General features: G+C 40.2%; 1 protein-coding gene across 1 annotated transcript in view; it reads right to left on the bottom strand.

Moving 5' to 3' along the window:
- SLC1A2 (solute carrier family 1 member 2) overlaps window positions 1–12,400 on the bottom strand; it is a 146,909-nt gene that overhangs the window by 34,296 nt on the left and 100,213 nt on the right. Inside the window, exon 6 of the mRNA XM_027837820.1 lies at window positions 8,649–8,775. Within this exon, the coding sequence (XP_027693621.1) occupies window positions 8,649–8,775 (127 nt within the window). The remainder of the gene's footprint in view (window positions 1–8,648; window positions 8,776–12,400) is intronic.

Below are 12,400 nucleotides of genomic sequence, written 5' to 3'. Positions count from 1 at the left end.
ATCTATGTCTAAAAGTTTAAATGGTTGTGATGATTGGAAACAGTTATATATGCTCATTCCAAGAAGACCATTTTTACTCATTTGTAAAATGGCATTGTTAAGAGCACCTCCCTCAACAACCTTGGGCTGTTATGTGGACAAAATGATACAAGACACGAAAAATTCTTCGCAAACCATAGAATGTAATAAAAATATTAGCAATGGTTATTTATTATTATTAATTAATTACATCATTATTATTTGTACTTATTTTTACATAGATAATGTACACATACATGCCCCAAGCACAAGCTTTTATGAGTAAATAATAGTAACAGGTAACATTTCTTTCTTTTTTTTTAAACAAAACATTTTCACCACAACAACCCTGGGAGAAAGGAGGAGAGCCAAGAGGGGTTTGGGGGACACTGAAAGGAGAAATAGGAAGACACAAAACACAGGCTATGCAACTTTTTTCCTTTGATGGGATTGCCTCCCCAAAACCAGTACTTCCCACCCCTACCTACCACGAGCTAATTATTCATTGAAGTATGCCTAGTTTTCGGTTGCACCATTCCATTATACCCAGAATACACACCTCCTCTCCACTCATCTTTGTCTGTGGAAATCCTACCAGTCCTTAACAAACCAACTTTAATTCTGTCACCTTCTCTGCAAAGACTTCTCTGGTTCTAGCCTCCACCCACTCAAATCAATCAATCAATCAATAAACATTGATTAAGCACCCACTATGTGCCCAGCGGTGTGCTAAGGCAGAGGGAACTGAGCTTTTCTTTCTCAGGCTCACTTAGCACCCCATTCCTCTTTTACCTCATTCTGCTCTGTTCTGCATTGTAACTGTTGGATACTTGGGCTCTGCTAGTCTCCTTGGGTAGTCAGTTGTGGACTCTCCCTCCATTGACATTGCTCACAGCCCCTCTGCCTTGGGAGAGAGTCATCAAGAGTAGCTATAGCCAAAAAACTCAACATTTTGAGGACTTGAGGCAATGAACCTCTCTGAACTTAGTTAGGCTGATCTTTGGATCATCAACAAACCCATTCTGGAAGCCTTGATTTTTTTTTCTTTTTTTTTTGTTTAGCACCTAGCAGGTCTTGGCCTTCACTTGGCAGCACTTTTGAAAATCCAGGTTGACCTCCCCATTATGATGAAGCATTGGAAGGGAACATCGGTACAGGACTTATTTTATAACCACTTACATATTTATGCACGTGCCACAACTCTTGTTAGATCGAAAACTCCACATGGGCAAAGATATATTATTCTGTATCTATTATTTCCTATTTACTATTGCACAGAGTGGGCATTCAATAAATCATTGCTGAATGAATGAATGAATTCTCTAAGCCATAGAGCCTGGCTCCTCCTTCTTTGTTCCTGTCACCACTTACGAATTTTATTTAATTGCGTGCCGATGCCAATGGCCAGAGACCTGACAAACATTCCATGTCTGTCTGATCTACCAGTATACCAAGTCTGCATTCACTACTAATTGTTCATCAAAGGAGTCTGAATTAATGACGCCTTCCTCCAATTGTGGATCAAAGGGTTTAGATTTGGAAGGATTTTCAGAAAATATCGAGTACAACTTTCTCCTTTTGCAGATGAAGAAACTGAGTCTCAGTAAAAAAAAAAATGACTTTTCCAGGGTCAAAGAAAACGAAAGGCAGAGCTGGGATTCAAACCCATGTCCTCTGATGCCATAGCTCTTCCTATTACACTATTAGGGATGATCACTGCTGTTAGAGAATGCAAAAATACTTTAGGGATAAAGCTACTCCTGAGGAACAATATTTTATCCCTATCAAAAAGCAGTTTATAAAGTTGCATAGGTGATCTAAAATGATCTCATTTATTGGTAAAAACTGACATATATATGTACATATCCATATACATATATATGGTTTCAAAGTTTGGAAAGCACTGTTAATAATAACAATACCTAAAGCAATTGTAATACCTAAAACAGCAATCTAAAGCTTGCAAAGTGCTTTCCGTATATTGTATAATTCTTCAACAACAACCTAGTGAGGCAGATGATCTTGTTATTCCCATTTTACAGATAACTGAGGCTGAGACATTGAAAGGCTTTCTATAGTCGCATTGGTATTACATTTAAGGAAATATTCAAAAGTGAGGCCCTCCTAGCTCTAAGCTCAGTGCTTCATCCACTACCACCATACTGTTATTGTTCAATCATGTCCAACTCTTTGTGACTCCATTTGGGGTTTTCTTTGGCAAAGAAACTTGAGTGGTTTGCCATTTCTTTCTTCAGCTCATTTGACAGATGAGGAAACTGAGGCAGACAGGGTGAAGTGACTTGCCCAGTGTTACAGCTAGTAAGTGTCTGAGGCCAAATTTGAACTTAGAGCTTCCTGACTTTAGGCCCAGAGTTCTATCCATTGTGCCACCTAGTTGCCCTATTTGCTATTATCACCACCAAAATGGCCCATTGGAGCCTTTGGGTCATAGATTTGAGGCTAGAAGGAACTTCAGAGGTTGCTGCATTCAACCTTTTCATTTTACAGAGAGTGAAATGGAGGTTTGGAGAATTGATGGTGACTTGCTCAAGGTCATGCAAGTGAGTAAGTGACAGAAGTGGGATATGACTCCCAATGTAATGTTCATCCCATGGTGCTTTGCCACAACTCTTTGAGGAAATCACTGCCACTGCCAATCTTGATTATCTGCACTTTACAGGTGAGGGAAACTGAGGTTCAAGGTGACTTTGCCAGGGTCACATAGTTCCTCTGTCTAAGGTGGGATTGGAACCAAGGTCTTCCTAACTCCAAGTCTAGCAATATTCCCCCTCCACCATATTGCCCTCCCCAATTGGATTTGTATCAGGTAACTGATTTCCCTCCAATATCGGAGACCATGTGGTATCCATGGACTCTCATCCTTTGTAACTCTTGAGCTTTCCTTGCTTCCAATTAATCATGTGCAGAAAATGACTATTTGCTTCATTCTCGGACATTTCTGCAGTCAGGGAGGCAGACACAGGGCTCTGATATGAGCTTATAGAGGGATCCTCTTAGATTGGAGGCTCATTGAGGGCAGATGCTGCTCTTTATTTGCAATCATATCCCTAAGTACTAAACCCATTCCATTGAACATAGTAGGCATGTAATAAACGTAGTTGTTGATTCAAACTGGAGACACCTCTGCAGGTTTCAGAGAATGAAGCTATCTAGTGATTTTAATTTTCATTCTCCATTCTCCAGGCATACAGGCACCAACAATAGCCCCATAGATCACTGTCAATGTCTCAAGGGCGAGAGCTCCACGGGGCTAAGAAATTGTAAATAACCCTGCCAAATATACTTTCCAATAAAGCAAAAGAGCATTTATCTTTATGAACACAAATAGTCAATTCTTTCCCAAACAACAATTGCCCTTTAAAAAACCGGGAAGACATGCATAAGAGCTGTTTAGGGCTCCCATTCATTTTCCTTTCTCTTTGCCACAATCCAGGGATGAGCCATTTACCCAAAGGAGAGGAAACATTTTCAGGCACACAATGGCTTGTCTTCCTTCAGCAAACATGTCGGCGCCAAGGCTGAATTGATCTGTGTGAGGTAGCCAATTATGGGCTGGGGATGCTGCTCTGGGTTAGCTCACTAGGTTGCTGGGAAAGTGAGGGCTCGAATTGACTTTGGATAAATGGGCAGAATAGATGGGCCTAAAAATCACTGGTTATAATTAATTCTGGCATCAGTAGGTCTTTGTTAACCAAAACTACCCAATACCCTGGGAAAGAAGTAGACTTCGAGCTAAGGGCCAGAATGGAAAACAGGAGGACAATTATTGTACAAGTCTGTAGAATCTTTTCTTTTGATTTCATTTCTTTATGAGGGATGGGGGTGAGCTAGGGAGATGGGCTGGGAAACAAATCACTTTGTCCTTGGAGTAATTGAGTGATCCGCCAAGGATTAATAAAAAACTAGCTGTCTACGCAACTTTGGGCAGCCCACAACATTCTCAGGCCTCAGTTTCCTCATCTGTGAAAAGAAGGACTAGGTAACTTCTGCATTCTCTTCTAGCTCCAAGTCTATGCTCTTATGGCCTTAAGTCACTCTCTTACTCTGGGCCTCAGTTTCCTCATCTGTAAAATGCCACTGCCAAAATGATTTTCCATTAGCATAGGTCTGTCCATGTTACAAACCTCTCTGCCTGAATTTTTGTGACTCCTTATTGCTTCTAGGATCAAGTCTAAACCCCTCCATTTGTCTTTTAAAGGGTTTCACAAGCTTGCTCCCATCTCTCTTTTAGCCATATTAGACATTATTCCTCCTCCCATACTCTGTGGTCTGGCCAAAGAGGCCTTCTTGCTGTTCCTCACATACAACACTCTACCTTCCTTGTCTATGCTTTTGCACTGGCCATTCCTTGCACCTCTTTCTTTCACCTCTTCCTTCCAAACTCCACTCAAGCACTACTTTCTACATGAAGCCCTTAATGGTCCCCCAAATGCTAGTGTCCTCCTCCCCGACTAGCTTGTATTTATTCTCTTTATATATTCTCTTTATTTTAAATATTATATATTTATGTGTTTATTATTTTATTATATATTTCTATATTTATTTTTATTTATTATTATTTATTGAATTGTTTGTTTATTTTTATTATATATTTATTTTTAATTTATATATGTATGTGTATGTGTGTGTATATATATGTGTGTGTGTATGTATGTATCTATATATATATATATTTTTTTCCTCTTTATTCTGTATCTACTTATCTACAGAGTTATTTTCTCCCTGGATAGATTGTAAGCTCTTTGATGGCAGGATTGATTTCATTTCTATCCCCATCATCTAGCATAGTGCCTGGGATATAATAAGCACTTAGCTCCTTGGTGATGCATTGATAGATAGGAGGAGTGTTCACATAAATGAAATCATGGATCTTTGGATTGTTAAAGTATTTGAAGTAACTATTCTGCTGGAAATGGCAACAGATGATACTGAGCCTGGCTATTCAGACGTATTAACCCTATTATTGTGTATTTATAAACTCTGTTCTTCTAAAGCTCTCTGATCAGGCTCAGGGAGTTTTGAATGGATTATTTAAACATGTGGCTGCCATATGAGCTCCAACTCTTCTCACAAAATAAATGCTTGAAGTCTCAGCTTCATCTGAGATGTTTAACAACCAGCCTCCCAGATCCAGGAAGAGTCAACTATTTTATGAATAACATTATCAAGATCGAGTTGACCCAGCTACCAGGACTACTATTTTATGGGGATTTTAAGCAGGCTGTGAGCATAGCAGGCTCTATCCTCTTCTGTCTTGACCCTTGGAGCAGGACTGACAGTTGCCCATCCAACCAGACAGCAAAGCTGGCTTGGATCATTAACATTTTGCTTCTCCCGCTGAGACTAACAGGGCACTTAGAGATAACTGACATCAACCCAGAGAAGAGCATATGTACGAAGCCAAACTCGGGCATGGCAGCCCAATGGCCTGGTTCCTCTGGGAGGCATCCCTCATAGAGAACTTATGTGTTTCATCCCATTGTCAATTTCTAGCCTAGATTTCAAAATCATTGGCTTGTCTACATGCGCAAATCCAGTTCAATTTATTAAGCTCCCATCAAGTGAAAGGCACTGTATTTAAATTAAAATTAAAAGCATTTAAAAATTTATATTAAAAGCAGTCTCTGCCCTCAGGGGGCATATATTTTCCTGTAAAAGGTTGGAGGGAGATGTGGAGAAAGGGACAAAGCATGTAAACGAGTATTTACATGATAATGTGAAGAGATAATACTCAGACCTGGAAGGAACAGGGAAGGCTTCCTCCAGAAGAACAAACACTTGAGCCCCTGAGAAAGCCAGGGATGCTTCATGGTAGAAGTGAGGAGGGACTGCATTCCAGACAAAATGCACAGCCTGTTCAAAGGCATGGTGTCAGGAGAGGGAATCTGAGGCTTGAGCATTTGTGTCAGTAGGATTGTTTGGCTAGCACATTAAATGCATGAAGGGAAGTAATATAAGGCAAGACTGGAAAGGTAGGCAGGTGCCAAACTGTCATAGAGGCCCTTGTCTAGAAAATCCAAGTAAGACAAAAATCTGCTAATCCTACAGGGGTGGAGATTTAACCTCTGAACTTGAGTTTCTTCCTCTGTAAAATAAGAGAATAGCACAAGACCAGGGGATCTTAACCTTTTTTGTGCCAAGGAATCCTTGAGCAGTTTGGGGAAGTGTGCGGCCCCTTTCTCAGAGTAATGTTGTTAAATGCATAAAATAAAATACATGAGACCAGCAAGGAAAGCAATTATATTAAAATATAATTATCACCACATCTCTAAAACAAGTTCATAGATTCCAGGTTAGGAAACTCTGAACTAGATCTCTCTAAAACCTAAAAGAACGCTGAATACGGAATCACAGAACTAGGGTTCAAATCCTAGCTCTGTCTCTTGCTATCTGTATAACCTTGGGCAAGCCTCTTTCTTTCTCTGGGCCTCAGTTTTCTTATTTGTAAAGTGAGGGCATTGGGCTATATGACCTGTAAGGCTTCATACATCTCTAAAATCTATGATCTCTTTCAACTCTGAAGTGTTAAGGCTCATTTTACTTTTGTTTCAATTAGCTTGCCGGTAGGGCCACCATCTTTGCTTTTTTGTTTGTCTCCATTCCTAGTTTTACTGGTTGAGTTACATGGTACTTCCTAAGGGACATGAGAGGGTAACTTTGTCTCAGGCTTCTCATGCAAAAAGCATGAGTTCACTCTTCAGTCCTTGAAAGCAGAAAGGCTGGGCTCTTCATCTACTATCTTTGCAATATGCTTGTGTTTTTCCTGGAAGCTCTGCAAAAAAGAATTTTTATCTATTTCCTTAAGGGGTCAAAATCTCCTTTGGAGAGTTCTCCTTTGCTTTGGCATGTTCCTTTCCTCTTAGGTGTGATCCAACATCCTCCAGCAATTCTCTGCTTTCAATCTGCCTTTGGCCCAGTCGCATTTGACTTTTTCCGAATGAAAACAAAGAAGACATGTTTATCAACTCTTATAGCTGGGAGGGAAAGTTAATGAGTTGGATGGTAGAATCAGTATAAAAAAATCAGCAAGCTGGAATGATGGAACAAAACTATTTCTTCCTACTAAATATCATCTTAAAAAAGTCCTTCCTTTTCATTGAAAACACAAGCTACTGCATGAGAGAATGTGGCTAAGCAAGGCTTAGGGGCTTAATTCTCCAGACTATAGTGTGATGTGATAGCAAAAAAACTAATTCAATCCCAGGCTACATTTGCTGAGAGTTTACAGAAGTAGGGAGATAATAATTCCACTTGCACTCTCTGCATTCAAAAAAGACAAGGGATGGGGTCTAAAATCCTGTCCTATGAAAAATGAAAAGGAGATATATGTAGTTGGGAGAAAGGAATATGGGGGCAAGGGGACATGATGGGTGTGTTCAAATAGCTGAAAGTTATTGGGAAGAGGGATTAGGATCACAGATTTAGGACTGGAATGGACCTTAGGGGCTTTTGAGACTAATTCCCTCATTTTACAGGTGGAGAAACTGAGGCTGAGAAAGCATAAGTGTCTTGTTCAGGGTTACATAGCTAGTAGGTTATTGGAGGCAGGATTGGGACTCCTATTTTCCTAGCTTGAGGACAAATCAGGCAAAAATCCAATTCCCTGTAACTTTTACCCATGGTTCCTAGTTCTTACCCTCTGAAGCTATACAGAATTAGGTTGAATTAGAGCTGTCAAAAAATGTAATGGACTGCTTCTTGAGTTAGTAAGCTTCCTTCCCCTGCATGCATTTGTGGGGAATACAGAGATATTGCTTGTTGTTCTAACTAAGTATAGGCTCCATGAGGGCAAGACTTGTTGAGTTTTCTTCCTTTGTATCCCTAACAAGTAGCACAGTGACTTGAACATAATAGAAACTTTAATAAATCCTTATTGAAGTAGGTCAAAGGTCAACAGTTATCCCGTTCCACTTGGAAATGGCCTTTTCAGTCTTGTTCCCAAGTTGATTTGTCTGGCAATGAGGGGCTTTATGTGGGATCAGGATTGAAAAGGTCACTTCACCCCAACCCTACTCAGTCCTTTGTGGTATTATTAAGCAGATCCCCTAGGATGATTTGAAGAAGGACTGACCGGTGATTCATGGATATAATTGGAGTTAAAAGGAATTTTGGATCATAATTCAAATTGCTCAAACTGAGGGACTAAGATCTACAGAAAGAGAAAATTAGTTCAAAACATAGACTTCAAAATGACAAAGGACTTTTATAATTAGCTGACTAGGTGTGGTTGGCTGGGATTTGTATTCCCAAAGAGTTAAAGATGGCCCCTGGGGCTTTTAAACTATACAGCCAGCAGGCTCTGTCATAGTATCCTTGGCTATCACATAAATCAATTCAGTAATAAAACTGAGAAGACCCATGCAGTGCTGGTGGGGCTGGAACTTTTGGCCAATTTTACATCAAACAAAATTGCTGTACTCTTGACATATTTAACTGTAAGGTATATGGCTGTTTGTCGGGGATATCATAAAGAGTATTCTTGCATTGGATGAGAGATCAGTCTATGACCTCTAAGCTCTCTTTTGCTTTTCAGATTCTCCCATTACAATCTATAAGTGAATCAATCCTCATATTTTTGGAAGAACCAGGTATAAACAAGTCCCACTTACCACATGATCATGGTCACTAATTTCATGACAATTTCATTCAGGATATTGAAAAAATCAACCATCAGCTTGGCCTGTTCTCCCATCTTCCCCATGGCAATGCCAAAAGCGATGAAGAAACCTATCAGACCTGTTGGATGAATCACATCACATTAAAGGACATAAGATAAAGAAGATGTTTTGCCCTTTTTATTGGCATTTCAGATGATAGACTCATAAACTTCAAGCTATAAGCAGGGATGTGCTGAAACCAACTCCAATCAGATCAAAAGAGCTGGATGTTAAATTTTTCAGTGAGAGCATTCACATTTCAGAAATTGGCAAATTCTACAAGTCATGACTTGATGTATTATTTTGTCTAGACTGAAGAAAGTGATGGAAAAAGTGTTGATGATGTAAATTAAACTAAAAGTACGTCATGTATACATATATACATACATACACACACATATAAAATTTAAGTATGCACATAGACATACACATACATATGTGTGTGTGCAAATATTTCCTCTCCTCTCCCTGTCCCATAGTCTCTTGTTAAACACTCTTATGTGTAAGGGACTTTAGAGGTGATTTAGTTTCAAACTCACATATTAAAAACAAGGTAACTGAAGACCAGAGAGTTTCAGTGACTTGTCCAGGTTGATTTTATGTCCCTTTCCTTCCCACTCTCTCCACTCCAGCCAAAGTGACTTGCGAGCTATTCTCTGAATATTTGTATATACGCTCCTGACTTTGTGGACTTCAACACTCTTCCTTAGCTGTATTCTAACCCTGGAAACTCCTTTAACATCTAGGGCCTTTTTACCCTGGCATATTTTACCATGTTCTCCCATTGGTGAATTCCTCCCAGGGCCTCCATTTTGGGAAGGAGTCCAGTCTGTCCATGCTTCCATGTTTGTGACTTTCTGGACTTCAACACCATACTCCTGCACGGGTATCATCATCTCACCTCCAACCTCTGATCTCTTACTTTTCAGGTCTTTTTTGTGTGTTGTCTTCTTCCAAGGTAAGCTCCTTGAGGGCAGGAACTGCCTTTCTTTTTGCTTATATTTGCAGCCTCAGTGCCTAGCATAGCACCTGGTACATAGTAAATGCTTAACAAATGCTGATTTTGCTTGAAAGTCAAAGCTCCACCTCTCATCACCATGCCTTTCTACCAGCTGGCTCCCATGTCTGTCTGGAATGCATTCATTTCCTTCTCAACTCTGCCATTTAGAATCCCTGGAGGCCTTTGAAACACAGCTCAGAGGCCGTTTCTGCACAAGGCTTTTCTGATCTTTCCCCTGGTTGTTTATCTTCTTTTCCCCTCTCAAAATGATTACTTTGAATCTGATTTATATTTCCTATTCTGTATATGTGTTGTCCCTTCCCACTGCTACCTCCCCAGTAGAATGTCAGCTCCCTGAGGACAAGAATACCCTCATTCTTGCACATGTATCCTCATCATTCAACACAGTGACTGGCACACAGCAGGTACTCAACATATATTTGTTGAACTGAATTATCCAAGACCCCAAATGTGGCAAGATCTTAGAACCATAGATTTAGAGGCAGAAGGGAGATTAGAGGCTATAAAGTCTAACCTCACTTTATAGATGAATGAAAACTGAGGCATGAAGAGAGTGACTCTCCCAGAGTCACACAGTTGATAAATGAGAGGGATTTGAACCTAGGTCCTCTGCCTCCAAATCCACCTTTCTTTTTCTTGCATCATGTTGTTCAGTGAATAATAGCTTATGAGTCTGTTGTTGTTAAGTTGTTTCCCTCATGTCCAATTCTATGTGACCCCATTTGGGGTTTTCTTGGCAAAGATACTAGAGTAGTTTGCCATTTCTCTCTTGAGCTCATTTTACAGGTGAGGAAACTGAGGTAAACGGGGTGAAGTGACTTGCCCCATTTCATACAAATAGTAAGTATCTGAGACCAGATTTGAACTTAGGAAGATAAGACTTTCTGACTCCAGGCCCAGAACTCTTATCTACTGTACCACCTAGACCTATAAGCCTAATAATTAATCATTGAAAATAAAATGCATTATATTTACAATGGAAATGCCTTCTCCCTGGATAACTATACCCCTCCTAAACATTTTCCATATGAGCAAGATTGTGATGTAAGAGACTGTTAAAATCATTAAGCAGCTGAATTTATTTTCATTCCAATCTGAAGGTTAGCTAACCCCTTTTCCTCTCCTCTTGCCTATGAAATCACTTGTAATAGAAATCCATATAATCATGGATTAATCAGGGAAAGGCTTGTTGGGACTTGGGGGTTAGATGGCAGGTGTTAGAACTCTCATTGCAGTATGGGAGGCAGTGGGGGACAGCCAGCAGATGTTCTCAATGAAGTCTTACGACATCATTGGTGGGGAGCCCAAGGGGACCTTAGAGATCACTTAAGGTCCACCCTTTCATTTTACACACGAAGAACCAAGGTCCAGAAAGCTCATGGGAAGACAGGAGCACAGCTCCAGAGCTGGAAAAGACCTCAAAAGCCATTTAGTCCAGTCCTTCATTTTACAGAGGAGGAAACTGAGGCCAGGGAGGCAAAGCAACTCGTCCAGAGCTATGCAGGGAAGAAAGTGTAGAGATGACTTTAGACTTGGCTCTTCCAGCTTCAGATCCAGGAGAATGCTTCTATAAGCTGCATTATTGAAACCCTACACCAATACCATGTTTTTCTTTAACTTCTTGTAAGGACATCCTAGGGTGTCTCCCACTGTCTCAAAATCTGATGTGGAATTCTTAAAACAATGAGATCCATTTTCATTCTTTTGAAATTGGCACAAGCCTCATTGTGAAATTAATCAAATATTGCTGAAGGACCCAAGACTGCCCTTGGTCTACACATAACAAATCAGTTTGTGTAGATTTAAACAAATGGTTTCTTTTCTTCTCCTTTCTTCCTTTGTTTTCCTTTCTTTGAGTCTAAATAAGAAAATAACTGGTTTGATTCCATTTTTCATTGTTTAACTGGTTGTTTGGGGTTTATATAAACACAACAATTTTTGCTCCCAGCAAACTTGGATTAACATTATTTCTCTAATATAAGTTCTCTGCCACTAACCCTGCCCCCTTCTTTCTCCTACCACCATCACCACTTCCATCATATCACACATAGAAAACAATCCCAGTTGCCTTAGCATCTTTTAACATTGGTGGAGGTTAAGAGATTTCTCATAAAGTCTAGGAGACAGAGTTCTTAGGACACAAACATAACCTGATGCTTTTATTTGCTAATGGTACCCACTTGGTCGTTAGCAATTCTTTTTGGATACACTGGCAGTAGAGCCAATTGAGTGCCTCCAAGGAAAAAGTGATTGGCCTAGGAAAGCCCTAGGCTTTGTGAAAATTGGATCCAGGACAGATCTGGAAACTTTCCATCAAACAGACTTCAAAATGGATGTATCCAGATGTACGGTTAGGAAGCACCAGCCCCAGACGATTTCAGGCTGTATCAAGAGAGGCACCGTGTCCAAGCCTGCTGTCCTCTGGTCTGGAGAGATCCCAGCCAAAGGACCGGGTGCAGCTCTGAGAGCCACATTTTAGATCGTGAATAAACTGTAGAGTATACAGAAAAAAACAGGATAGTGAAGGCCTCAAAATCATTCCCATACATGAGTAGCGATTGCAGGAACAAATGATATTAAGCCTAGAGAGTAGAAGGCCTAGGGAAGGCGTTCCTAACCTTTTCGGTGTCATGAACCCCACTGATAGTCTAGTGAAGCCTATGGACCTTGGAAAGAAATGTGA

This window comes from Vombatus ursinus, unplaced genomic scaffold (genome assembly GCF_900497805.2).
Source record: "Vombatus ursinus unplaced genomic scaffold, bare-nosed wombat genome assembly UNPS02014822.1, whole genome shotgun sequence".
Lineage (NCBI taxonomy): Eukaryota > Metazoa > Chordata > Mammalia > Diprotodontia > Vombatidae > Vombatus > Vombatus ursinus.
This window is presented reverse-complemented; position numbering and strand designations above follow the sequence as displayed.